The sequence below is a fragment of the Podarcis filfolensis genome (genome assembly GCF_964270895.1).
Source record: "Podarcis filfolensis genome assembly, chromosome: 2".
Classification (NCBI taxonomy): Eukaryota; Metazoa; Chordata; class Lepidosauria; order Squamata; family Lacertidae; genus Podarcis; species Podarcis filfolensis.
Window position 1 is genome coordinate 92,462,983 of NC_139605.1, and position 14,172 is coordinate 92,477,154.

Consider the following 14,172-nt stretch of genomic DNA (forward strand, 5'->3'; position numbering starts at 1 on the left):
GCCTCTGCCTGCTTTATGGCAAAGCCAGCTCTGCACACAGCAATTTATTGTGGACCTGGTGCTGCTCCTGCATGCAAGTTTTGCAAAGCATCCACAAAATGCCCTCATCAAAATGCCATCACATATTTTCTCCCATTTAATCAGGTTTGCTATTTCTGTTGGTTACTTACCAGATTTTCCACAGAAATAGTGGATCTGGATTAAATGGGGAAAGTGATATAGAATAGCTTTTAACAAATAAACATGAGACGAGCTATTCCTTTTAGATTCCCTAGGAGTTTTCAACCAAGTCTCAAGTTTTCTTAGTGAGTCATAGAAAATGACTCAACAACCATGATTCATAACAGATCAACATTTGGTGAGTGATACAAGTGTCTGTCACAAACCTTTCCCCTCCCCCCCTTCCTAGTCAGTTTTAAACCGTTGGAATTAAGCTGTAGCAGTTATAAATTTCTTTGAACGTACAGGAAACACATTCAAAGAACACAATCTATGTGCAAGTGTGCTCAGTGGTTTCACTGGTACAAATCTTTTAATATAATTATGCTATTTGAATCTTGAAGTGGGGTCTTGCAAATCATTTTGCCCTGGTAACCATTAGGTCAATTTTATACCACTGCTCTCTGCCTACCTCTATGACATGTTTGCTTCTGTACACCACAGGCAAGGTGATTAAGACCGAAATGTACAACCTTCCAGTTGGGGGTACCACTTCACAGCCTTCAGAGATCCTCAACACACTCAACAACACTCAACCTACAGAGGCCTCTGCCTATTTCTGTTTCAAAACTCAAAGATAAGAAGGATTGTGCTATTATGAACTACCATGAATTGATATACATACAAGTGCTGAGAGCATCCACAGAAAGTCCAGGAAAAATGCCCTTCTTCTGGAGCACGGAGTACTTAGGTATCAGAAACTGATGGCTGAAGGTGGATCAAAAGTGACAGGAAGTCATCATCAAGGTGCCAGGCCAAGACATTTTGCTGCCTTAAATGGTATGCCATATGGCACCCACATGCACACATGGTTGTTGTTGTTTAGTCGTTTAGTCGTGTCTGCCTCTTCGTGACCCCATGGACCAGAGCACGCAAGGCACACATGGTAGGCACACATGGTAGGACCAACATTTTTAAAATTACTGCCGCACCATTCAGACAGTTCCTGCTTTAATCTATTCCTCCTAGATTCTTCCCTCTTGAGACATGGTAGGGCCAGTTCTGGAAAGTTAGTCAAAATCTGTCAGCTTCTGTCTAGTGTGATTTCCTGATAAAGCGCATTAAGGGGTGGGGGAGAGCACCTGGTAGATTGCCCATTGGATACTGGACCCAATTCTTCTCTTTGTGATGCCTGCCACACAAATCACTCCATTTAAGTTAAGGCAGACTAACCAATCCCAACCCGTTTTCATGTGATCAGGTCACCAAATGTGACAAAAGTACGTGCAGACTGGGATCTTGCAAAGTATTTCGTGGAAATAAGAACCATGATAATAAGCAGTATAGGACGCAAGCGCTGGTGTGGGTGCAGTCCAAGTCATATGGTGGTGCAATAAGTTCAAGAAAATGACGCCTATGGGGACAGCTATATCACCCTACATTGAGCCCTGCCTTTATTCTTCACTTAATTTTTCAAAGAATTGTACTGTTCCCTTCATCCAGTGGATTCCAACAGATACCTTGTCTACAACAGCCTGCAACCTACACAAAAATATGTTCGATGGAGTCCCACCAACAACCACCAATGGAAAGTTTTTTTTAAAAAATGCCCTGCAGTGCTAAGGGAAGGGAACCATACACACAGACGGCTGGCAATCATACTGGGCCTGAAGTCCATATGTTGCAATGTAATGATCTTACCAGTTAATCTAATCCTGGATGCATTGGCTAGTTTCTAAAGAGAGAGGAGCCAGGTTTCAAGTCTTTGACCTGGCAGTAGAAGGCAGGGAATCTAAAATATGTACTCAGGTATTCCAACTGATACACACAGGACAAGTTTGTGATGTTTAATTTGTCCATATCTTGCACATTTCATCCATTCTTCCTGATACAAGAAGTGATATACAAAACGGGGTACTACTCAACTGGTGCACAGATTATGCAACTGCACACGTACAGAATTGTGGTAAATTGCCATGATGAAGACCAACATCCCACATGTCTCTAAAATTTGATGTGTACACAACTGTGCAAATGAAACAAAAGTTTGGCTAGGAAAGTGTCAGCAAACTTCTATTTACTCCAAGCATTGTCTATACTTCCACCTATGTATTCAATAAACTTCTTGGCGGCCTTTTTTTTTTTTTTTTTTTTTTGCTAATGTGCATTCAATGGAGGACCACAGGAAGATGCAGGAAAATGTATGCAACAGAGGAAGGGAGGTGTAATCATATGATGATACATGCAATAGAAGATCACAGATGCAGACAACAAAATTATGCTTTCAGCAGTATAAACCCAAACTGCACAAATTATAAAAGGGACATCCTTCAGCACTGAATAAATATTATACATATTATTTCAGAACTCTTTTTCCCTGAAAGCTGACCAAAGTCAAAGTATCTTCTAGAAGCATTGTAAGTCTTCCTGATCTGACCTGGATTTTGTGACAAGGCCAGGCCACTGATTAAGGGACGGGGATGAAAGATACATACAGATTGAGGAAGGAGGAGAAGGACAATAGCACTTCCCCTTGGAGAGCGCGTACATGGTTAAATGCTGTTCTTCTGGCATTCCAGACATCTACTGATGCAAGTTGGCTCACAGATATGCACCTTGAAAATAGCAGTGCCTGTTTTTCACCCACCCCAGCATACAGAGAAGCAGCTCACCCAAAGCATAATGCCACACTTCTAGACTAGGAAACAGGACATCTAGAACACACATTATTCCTTTTGAGTCTGCTGGAAGGGCACTACTTGCAATGCTGCCACCACCATTCCCATCACAGCTGAACCAGAGACAAATGCGTAATGAGAGTTCACTTCTGAGATTTATAAACAACACATTTTAGTTTGGCTGCACCTCCTGTAGCCTACATACCAACATGGTAGTGCACTACGAAGCTCCAAAATCTGAAAAACCATGTTGTCCAGAACTATGCAGAACAGTGGCACTAGTCTGTGATATGGGCGACATAGTGCAGCCGGCCATACATTGTCTCTACCACTGTGCACAAAAGCACAGTGCGCTGTGGCATATAGGTAACTTCTCTCTTTGCAACTGTACCCTTATGAAACTGTGGTTTATCAGTTTTAGCTTTGTCTTTGGTCTAGGTTCAAGGACAAAGCAACAGCACCTCCTGGATGTGCCCCAGGGACGTAGAATCATATTAGGCAGTCCCGTGGTGTGGGGAATGCAACTCCTGCATCCTGAGACGTGCTTGTTCGCTAGAACCTAGATGCAGCAGAACCCATCCTCTTACTCTCCACCATCTTGCATCAGTTATGAGCTAAAGGCCTCAAAAACTCAAGTTCCCACTAGAAGAGCCTGACTCAGGAAGGTAATATCCTTAAATCCAAAATCAACAAGCCAGAGCCTGACTTGAAGAGGATCGAAACATTCAGGGGAGATACGTTATATGTGTTCCACACCATGCCATCGTGACAAAACCCACACATGAGAAAGCCTCCGATTTCAGCAAGAGAGATGTGAAGAAGTAGCTCTTCTGTGCACCCATGGACGTTGGTTTCCCAAACAACACAATACACAATTCATACAGCCTACCTCCAGGTTAAACAAGCATTTTGTTCAGAATATAGGGATCATTGGTTCTTGCAACCACCGATAAAAACTTTGCCACTGTTAATGTTCTAGCATTTGTCCGGTCTCCCAATAGGAACCTGATATAGTGAGCCTCTGATTTTCCCGGGAAAGGTACCAGCAAGGGTAGTATCAGTTCAGCCCTGGCTTGCTCATATTTTGCATATTTTGGGTTTCCCAAACAGGTGGGTGAGGGTAGGGGAGACGGCATACATGACCAACTTTTCTTGAAATGGGGCTGGGGGAAGAGGTTTCAGAAACTGCACGGTGAGGCTCTGACAAGGGTCTGCTGCTCAATATCAAAAGTCCCACTGGGCATGCACAGGCCCTCTCTGCCTCACCTAAAGCAGCTTCTTGGATTCCATCCAGCACATGCTTTTCATAGCAGGCGCCGAGAGGGAACAAAAACCTTGGTGGTGGTGGTGGTGGGGAGTCGCAGCCACCTTCCCTGCCCCAAACTCCTTTACTATCAGACTTCTCCAAGCGCTTGTGTCCTCTCTCGTTGGCCCCTGCGAATGAGATTACCCTTCTTCTTGGTGGGCAATACAAACCCTTCCTTATCAGGATCAGGGCGGAGGGAACTTAACTGTTGATTGTGTTTTTCCCCATGTCTCCCCCTCCTCTATGCAAAAAAAAAAAAGAAATGCAGTACATTCCTTTATGCAGGTTTCCATAGAGTTAAACTGTTCCTATTTTTTTCCCCTTAAAGAGGTCAGCAAAAAGTCGTACAATAGGGGTCTCATGTTCGTGAACTGTGAAGGAATTTTTAAAAATTTCCCATGGTGGGGTTGGAGTGCAGCGGAAAAAAAGAAAGAAACTTGGGGGGAAAAGATAAATAAAGCAGACTAGGGACTTGGGGCGGGGGGTAATTTGTAAAGACGTATTGCCTTCCAGATCCGACGCTGAAACATGCTATTCCCTCCCTCCACATTTCTTTCTTCTTTTTAATCAGAAGTTATATTTAAGCTTTTAATTGCTTCAGCCTTATTAAGCTGCTCCTTTTAAACAAGAGGTTGCATGTATTTCCCTGGCATAGGGAAATCCCTCCGACTGTAGGTTCATATTATTTAGACAAGCACTCTTTCAGAAGTAAATGCCATTCTTAGCATAGGGAAGTACTTTAGGTCTAAAGGGGTTAAGAAGGCCTCCCTTCCATTCAGAAACATGCAGGGGTCCCACCGTGGCAGTTCCAGCCTTAAAAGTCTTTCCAGCTTTTTTTCCCCCCTTGTAACAAATCTGTACGACTGCCACCAGGACATAAGAAGCGTGTGCCTGTCACAGAAATAGAGTTTACTTTTTCCAACTTGTTGTACAGAGGCAGGGTATAAATACAGCTAACTCTGGCTTGGACTGAGAGTCTTTAGCTTAAAATAAGGGGGCTCCTTCCCAAGACTTTTAATCCAACACGGTCCAGAGCAGACTACTCCATCGAGCAAGTTGGAAAAGGAAGCCTGCAGGAGCTTAAAGAAAGCAGGTGTAGTTGGGGTCCTTCGTTTTGTTTTTGCTTAATTTTTTTTTAAATCCAGGCACAGACACACCCAGATCCCAATCCAACTGTGGATATTTTATCTGGAGCTGTCCTGAAATGTCCTTTTTCACATTCTTCACTCGATGGATATGGATGCTGTCTGGAGAGAGCCTTATCCTATTGCTTCTGGAGGTCCCCCTCAAAGGCACTGCCTTGCCTCCAATACGGTACTCTCACGCTGGGATATGTCCAAATGATATGAATCCCAACCTCTGGGTTGACGCACAGAGCACCTGCAGGAGAGAATGCGACACTGACCTGGTAAGTCATGCACTTTTGTTTCTCCTCTTAAGTTTAAATTTAATTGCCTTCCTAAATATGATAGCGGCTGGGTGTGTTGATGCTTTGTTTACTATAGCAGCGCACATTAATTGTTAACGGTCCTTTCAAAACCAAACCTAACCCTGGCCAGCAAGAGAGGGATGTGTAAGGAGTTCACGTCCTGTAAAAGGCATAGCCTCGCCTACTTGGTTGCTAGTTCAGAGATCTGATTATCTGTTGGGCTGACAGCTCTCTAATTCCAGGCCAATTCCTGTGAAAGCTGAAGATGGAAATCAGTCCCGTTCTGTGGCAAAGTTAATCGTGTGAAGACACATGCTGAGCAATGCACACACACACACACACACCCGGCCCCGCAGCAGGGATCCGTTTTTGACAATCACAACAGTGTCAAAAGCCAATCTGTGCCAAGGCAGCACATACCACAGGGCTTGCTGCAGGACTTTTCCCTTTGGCTGCTGTTCACCGTGTGTCCGTATTCATTGTGTCTTGCCTCGACAGGTGCATTTCAAGAATACTAGATACATACACACACACACACACACACACACACACACACACACAGGACTCCATGGTAATGCATACAACAACCGTGCCAATCCCACCTATTTTTGAAGCCCACTTGCTTCTAAAGGCAGAACTTTAAATTGCCTCCGTAGGCAAGGCATGGCCCTGACAGCACCTATTTTAAAGCCCAGCAGTGGCAGAAGAAATGACTCAGTAAAAATGACAGCTTGGGCAGGACCTCCTGCATAGCACTTCCAGATCCAAATGCAACTTGAGCTGGCAAGTAAGAAAAGGCTGCTCATCCAGCAGCCAGCGCTGCCAGCTCATTGTGGCATCCAGGCACCCACCTGTGCTCTTTCTGCATCACGCACCTGCCTGGAATAATAGAGTGCACTTGCCATCACTGAGTTTGTGGTCTCTGTCAAATGCCGCTCTGAAAAGAATCCTTGCAGGATGCTGTGAAGTTTGTAGTGTACCAAGAGCAGCGAAAGCTTTCTCGGCACTCACATGCCAAAGAGGTATTGTTGCAGTGCAGTCACCTGTGTGACCTAGTAAAAGCAGCACTCCTGAATAAAGGATACATTTCAATTTGTGGATGCTCACTTTTTGAAAGAGTGACTGAGCAACCTTTCCCCTCTTCCTTTTTGTTTTTGGTAAAGTAAAAACACGCTACAGCATGATGTGGCTCAGTTGGTTATAGCATGATGCTGATAACGCCAAGGTTGCAGGTTTGATCCTCGTATGCGACAGCTGCATATTCCTGCATTGCAGAGAGTTGGACCAGGTGACTCTATGACTCTACAGTGGTACCTCGGGTTACATACACTTCAGGTTACAGACTCCGCTAACCCAGAAATAGTGCTTCAGGTTAAGAACTTTGCTTCAGGATGAGAACAGAAATCGTGCTCCAGTGGCACAGCAGCAGCAGGAAGCCCCATTGGTTAAAGTGGTGCTTCAGGTTAAGAACAGTTTCAGGTTAAGTACGGATCTCCAGAACGAATTAAGTACTTAACCTGAGGTACCACTGTATATGCACCTTAGTTGCTTTTTCACCCCCAAGGAGGAAAGTAACACGGCAGTTCTCATACAACTTCTGTCAAACAGATACATTCACTCCAATGGCACTGATGCAAGAAGAAACACATTGCGGAAACTCCTAAATCATTTGGAAGTTTAACAGACCCCCAAGAGTCACTGAATTTCCATGCTATTCATGTTTCCAGAATATCTGGTTACAAAGGACAGTTCTGGTGACAAGCAATGTCTCCCATCCCAGATTCCAAGCTGAGAACCTGAGAGGAGATATGACTGAAATGCTTTAGAACACACACACAAAAATTCTGCTGGTTAAATTGTGCTGCTTATGAAATCAAGAGGTTGTGGTTGTGGTTATGATCAAAGCAGATTACCAGGCCAATTTCTTCATTGATTCTTAAGCGATTGCTTGGAATAGGAAGATTTTTAGGGTACAGATGAAGCAGCATTAAATTCAAGAGCTGTACCCAAGAATCACCTGGGTGACTGTGCTTGATGAAGACCCTGTCATGCAATGTGCCTCTCAAATCACGCAGTCAGCTAAATGTCTAAGGCGTACCCCACTTTCCATCAGCTACCCACAAGACACAAGGAAAACAATTGTCAATGATTCTCTCGCAGGCTTTGCAAGGTGTTTCAAAGAGTTTACTGGCCCCAAACTAAATAATCAAAAACCTCCTCACTATAAATAAATTTGACTGTGCCATCTGCAGACTTCCATATAGACCCTGTCCCTCAGCCCAATTAAAACACTGTTGATATATTACATGGTGCACATACACAAGCCACATTTCATACTACCTGAAGTTCCAGTGGAATTTAGAGAGCTAGGGCATAAACCCAGCCCCCAAAACAATATGCAATTCCAGTTAAAAGAAAGAAACAGAAAGATTGAAATGGATGTTTGTGCTGCCATTGAATTCAATGGGATTCATTTGTGCCTTTCTTGTGCACAATGGGACAGTTTGCCTTGGGGTCCCTTCCAAATCCACAATACTATGAACATTCTAAGCACCAATATTCTGCATCCGTTGTAGTTCCTGAGCACTCTTCAAAGGCAGCCCACCTACAGATTCACAGAGCTGGAAGGCCGTATGGACATCCTGTAGTCCAACTTAATGCTCAGTGCAGAAGTTACAATACAGGATGCATCTAAAGCATCCCTGGCAGATAACCATGCAACCTCTTTTTCCTTTTCTTTTTAATGATAATAATAAACACTCCAGAGGCAGACTGTCCCATTGTCAAGAACAGGCTGAACTCTTATTGCCAAATTGGCTTTCCTATTGGCCAAAGCCAATTGGAGCATCCTTGTCTTGTCTCAGCTCTTTAGCTCACTTGCAGCTCATCACAATCCCATAAACAGATTGCAGATTTCCATTGCTTCCTTGCCATCAGATAGAAAGGAGAGAGAGGGTGCAGTGTCATCTGCATATTTAACTCCAAATCCCTGGATGATTCCAGCTGCCATACTAAACAGCATGGAGGCAACAAGAGGAAAGCTATGCCTTCCGGTAAGCCAGGGGTGTGGCTCTGCTTTTCACCACCGTTGAGTGTTTTCACCAGGCTAAAATGCATAATGCTTCTTGATACTAATGACATTTCCCAAAAAATTAAATGCCCGGTGCTGAAGAGAGGGGATGGGCTGATAGTCATTTGCCCTGCAGCATATGGGGAGGTCTAAGTCATCCCTCTTTGCTGTGGCCTCAGTAAAATTCATCCCCCACCCTGAAATGCCAATTGACATTTGAGCAGGAACCTCCCAATTTACGGCTCTGAGGACAAACTCTCCACACTTAACACCCTATCAGATGAGCCTAAACCCAACAATATAACCGACTGATAATCTCAATCGGTTCCGGACCTTTCTATTCTCCTACAGGAGCCTTGGAACTAGAACAGTAAGAGGCCACTCACGGATGTTCATGAATGACAGGCCAGAAAGCTGTCATGACTCAGCCAGCGTGGAACATGTGGTTGGCTTGCAGGAAGTTCTGGAAACATCCCCTCAAGAAGCAAACCACTTTGTTCAAGTGGCTAAAGCAACCCTCGATCTAGGTTACATCATGAAAAGAAGGTTTGAGGAATAACTAGGGCTTACAAGGCCATAGCTCTGTGTAGGTCCTGTAGGACAAAGAAGAATTTTTGTAAGATGCACTCAGGCCATGATCCTTTGCATGGGAGTAAATACCTCTGCTCACAACAAGACTCAAAGTGAGACATGCAAAGGGTTACGCCGGTGTGAAGAAGTGAGCAATGCCAAAACGGAAGTGGGAGTGCAAAAAGAGACACCACAACAGAATTGCCACTCCAGATGGCCTGGTGAAAAATGATTCCTCAATCCCTGATGACAGCTATAAGTAGTCCAAGAATACAGAAGTACAACCAATGGGATTTCCCAAGAGAATTTTTTTTAAAACAGCACAAGCCTATCTATGTTTACTCTAAAGTAAGTTCTACTGGGAGGGTTAGAAACTTACTTGATAAATAGTTAAGAGTCTGGGGGCCCTGCTGGCTGTGGGCTGAGATTCTGGGGAATGTGGTTTTTTGAAATATCAAAATATCCTTTCAAAATGCCTAATATTAGGTGATCCTAATACTCTACAAATTTGACATCTCTCTTAAGAAGCAGTATAATCCACTTGGGGATTCCAATTAATTTACAAAGATTTTGTCACCGTGGTCTTATTTTTTCTTTGTCTTAGGAATGCGAGACCTTTGAGAAGTGCTGTCCTAATGTCTGCGGAACAAGGAGCTGTGTTGCAGCTCGGTACATGGATGTGAGAGGGAAGAAAGGACCTGTTGGGATGCCCAAAGAGGCAACGTGCGACCGTTTCATGTGCATTCAGCAAGGTTCAGAGTGCGACATCTGGGATGGGCAGCCTGTTTGCAAATGCAAAGATAGGTGTGAAAAAGAGCCGAGTTTTACTTGCGCATCTGATGGCCTCACCTATTACAACAAATGCTACATGGATGCAGAAGCATGTACCAAAAGCATTACACTCAACGTGGTGACTTGTCGCTACCACCTTACATGGCCAAACACCAGCCCTATCCCGCCGGAGACCACAGCTCGCCCCACTACTGCCTACTTAGAGACAACCATCACTGACATCCTTCCACCTGTACTAGTCAACAACCCAGCCCATCAGTCTGTCTACGTAGGTGAGACTGTTAGCTTTCTTTGCGATGTCACTGGACGACCCAAGCCAGAAATCACTTGGGAGAAGCAGACCGAGAGTAACGAGAAAATCATCATGAGGCCCAACCACGTCCGAGGGAACATCGTGGTCACAAACATTGCCCAGCTGGTCATCTACAACACCCAGCTACAAGATGCAGGCATGTACACTTGCACTGCCAAAAACCTTGGCGGGATTCTCAAGGCAGATTTCCCACTGTCGGTCCTCAAAGGAGAAGCTACGTCAATGGAAGAAGCCCAGAACAAAACCCACTTTCCAACGGACGAGTGCCTGAAGCAGCCGGACAGTGAAGACTGCGGGGAGGAGCAAACCCGATGGTACTACGACGCCAAGAAAAACAACTGCTTCACTTTCATCTATGGAAACTGCAACAGCAACCTGAACCACTTTGAGACCTATGAAAACTGTATGCTGACTTGCATGAACGGGCCGATCAACATCTGCAACTTGCCAGCCCTTCAAGGCCTCTGCAAAGCCTACGAGCCCCGGTGGGCGTACAACAGCTTGACGAAACAATGCCAGTCTTTCATATACGGAGGCTGCGGAGGCAACGAGAATAACTTTGAGAGCAGAGAGGCCTGTGAAGAGATGTGCCCTTTCCCTAGGAACATGCACTGCAAAGCCTGCAAGGCTTGCAAACCCCGCCAAAAGCTGGTGACGAGCTTCTGCAAAAGCGATTTTGTTATTCTTGGCCGCGTCACCGAACTGACGGAGGACCAGGACTCGGGACACGCGCTGGTGACCGTGGAGGAGATTTTAAAGGACGAGAAAATGGGGCTGAAATTCTTGGGGAGGGAGCCTCTGGAAATCACCCTTTTAAACATGAACTGGAGCTGCCCGTGCCCCAACATAACTGCAGCGGGTGGTCAGCTCATCATCATGGGCGACGTCCACAACGGAATGGCTGTTTTGCAGCCAGACAGCTTTGTGGGGGCCTCCAGCATCCGGCGTGTTCGGAAGCTTCGTGAGGTCATCCACAAGAAAACCTGTGAGCTATTAAAAGAGTTCTCAGGACTGCACTAATACCCTGCTTGTATCTTGTCAGCTTTCCAGATTCCTGTATTATATAGTGCTAACAAAAAAGGTAGGCTAGCCTGGAAACTTTTTTTTTTATTTTTAAGAAAATATCTCTGCTGATTGATGTTATGTATTACACAGAAGCTGTATATTAATTCATTAATCATGTGTAGTAATGAGGCAGTAGCCTTTTGGGGGGGGGAGGCAAGCATTTAAAATAGCAGCAAACCGCTATTAGCAGATCTGAAAATGTATCTGCCTGGAAACGACCCCAGCAATTGTCGCACAATACCAACGCAGCTTTAACCGCGAAAGACCAAATCTGTAGCATTCTGTTTGGTTCAGACCTAAATCAACCTAACGATCATTGTTCTCGTTTGGAGTACGGAGACCTGTGTGAAAACCAGCTGAAATGTATCACAAACATTTAAGTAGGCTGTAAGAGAGAGAAAGAAGTGTACATTATTGTCTATAGTTATGATAATTATACCAGTTAAACCAATCCATCGCAGAATGTGTTGTTATCTGAAATGCAAGCCAGAGGGAAAGAGCCGCAAAATTAATAGGAATTTCAGATTTCTGCGGATTCTGTCTGATCAAGCCAAACTCACACTGAAGTCATTTCAGTGCCTTCTGTCAGGCAATGAGCACAAGGAGCCTAGGGGCAAAACCAAACACAGGACCTGACTCACTGCACCTTCCTACGCAAAAATAAAAAAATAGAAAATGAATGTGCCACGTTTAACAGGGAAGGTCCTCTGATATAGGTGGGAGACACACACACACAGGCTGGGAGCCTCAATGGCACCCCTCTGGAGGCTTTGCAAGGCAAAAAAAAAAACAAACCCTGGCTAGCTCCCCTGTAGCTACAGCTCTGGCTAATGGTTTCTAGGGTATTTACCATGTTAATTGTCACATTAATTCACTTATTACAGTGCAACTGTATGACGTCCCTCAGACTGCAGAAAACCCAATTTTATTTCCAAAAGTATTATAGAGATGGAAAGGGGTTTTGTAGGCCACCAAGTCCTAACCCATACTTGCATGCATAGAATCCAAAGCTTTGGCATCCCCCAACAGATGGCTGCCCAAAGACCTCCAATGAGGGAGAATGCCCATCTCCAGTAATTGGTTCAATTGCCAAGCTACTCTCGCTGCTGAAAGGTTTCTCCTTATGTTCAGCCAAAAAATACTCTCTTGAACTGAAGCCCATTCCATCTAGTTCTGCCTTCTGGGGCAGCAAAGAACTAGTCTGTGCTCTCTTCTATGGGATAGACTTCCAGGTATTGAAGAGTGCTTTCATCCCCTCATCAGTCCTAGCATACCTTTCCTCACAGGACATTTTCCATACTCCTCCTGACTTGTATTTGCTGCCCTCCTCTGACCATTCCAGTTTTTCTATATTCTTCTTAAATCGTCATATACCAAACTGGCCACAGTACTTTAGACGAGATCTGAATAAAGTGAAACTATTAGGTCTCCTGATAGCTTGGAAACCATGGCTTTATCAATGCAGCCTAAAATCACATTATTCTTTTTTGCGGCCACACAATACTGCAGACTCACATTCATCTTGTGATGAACAGCAATTCTGTGGTCTTGTTTTTACACGCACTACTCTCAATACAGGTATTCTCTATTCTATACCTGTGCATTTGATTTGGGGTTGGAGATGAAAAACGTTACACGTGTGTCTGCTGAATTTAATTGTGTTACTTTGACCCCAGTTTTCTGTTTTGTCAAGGTTATTGTTATTATTATTACCGCTCCAGCGGGAAGGTAAACGGCATTTCTGTGCGCTGCTCTGGTTCGCCAGAAGCGGCTTAGTCATGCTGGCCGCATGACGCCGGCTCCCTCGGCCAATAAAGCGAGATGAGCGCCGCAACCCCAGATTCGGCCACAACTGGACCTAATGGTCTGGGGTTCCTTTACCTTTACCTTTAAGGGTAAAGTGCCTAGTTTACCTGCCTAGTTGATATTGGGTGCATGTGGTATCCATGCCATCTTCCTTCCCGTTCAGCTTTCAAAGAAAACCAGTCTAGAAGAACCCAAAAGGCTGCCTCTGCTATTGTACAAAAGGCTAATCCATCTGTGATCTGAACTGAGGCATTTTATAGTTAAAGAGGAAGATGGGGACTGTTTGGCTAGAAGCATTTTTCTGCAACAGCCTCTGCTAGCTTATGGAGGATACAGCAGGAGGCCGCTGGCATTGTTTGCATTCCAGATGGGGAACAGAAAGTGTGTAGGAAGGTATATTGTGTTTTGTGCATAAGGCTGATTCAGCTTATGCATGAACCATGGGAATGTCTGTGGAAAGTATAACTGACTAAATATGTAGTGGAAATGTTTTAACCCCCTCAGGTTATAAAAAAAAAAAGCCTATTTGGCTAGCAGCAATGATCACAAAGACTGAGATTTAAGAGGCGAGTTGTTTTTGTAAAAGGTTAATTTCATAACAAGGAAACACGTTTTCAGTTGTTGTTTTTTTAAAAAATGGCAGTGTCCCATCAGGGTTAAGGCCTCAAGCTTTAAAAATGCGAAGTTGGGGTTCACAACTCAGCAGGCATGTCCTGTGATCCACAATTACACTACAGTGGTACCTCGGGTTACATACGCTTCAGGTTATATATGCTTCAGGTTACAGACTCCGCTAACCCAGAAATAGTACCTTGGGTTAAGAACTTTGCTTCAGGATGAGAACAGAAATCGTGCTCTGGCAGCGTGGCCACAGCAGGAAGTCCCATTAGCTAAAGTGGTACTTCAGGTTAAGAACAGTTTCAGGTTAAGAATGGAGCTCCGGAACGAATTAAGTACTTAACCTGAGGTACCACTGTATACAGA

General features: G+C 44.5%; 1 protein-coding gene across 1 annotated transcript; it reads left to right on the forward strand.

Annotated features, from left to right (window-relative positions):
- The first annotated feature begins 4,913 nt into the window (after positions 1-4,913).
- Positions 4,914-11,833, forward strand: WFIKKN2 (WAP, follistatin/kazal, immunoglobulin, kunitz and netrin domain containing 2). The gene is made up of 2 exons (XM_083598196.1): positions 4,914-5,551; positions 9,817-11,833. The coding sequence occupies exons 1-2, from the start codon at positions 5,348-5,350 to the stop codon at positions 11,335-11,337; spliced, it is 1,725 nt and encodes a 574-aa protein (XP_083454322.1). The 5' UTR covers positions 4,914-5,347; the 3' UTR covers positions 11,338-11,833.
- Positions 11,834-14,172: the final 2,339 nt, after the last annotated feature.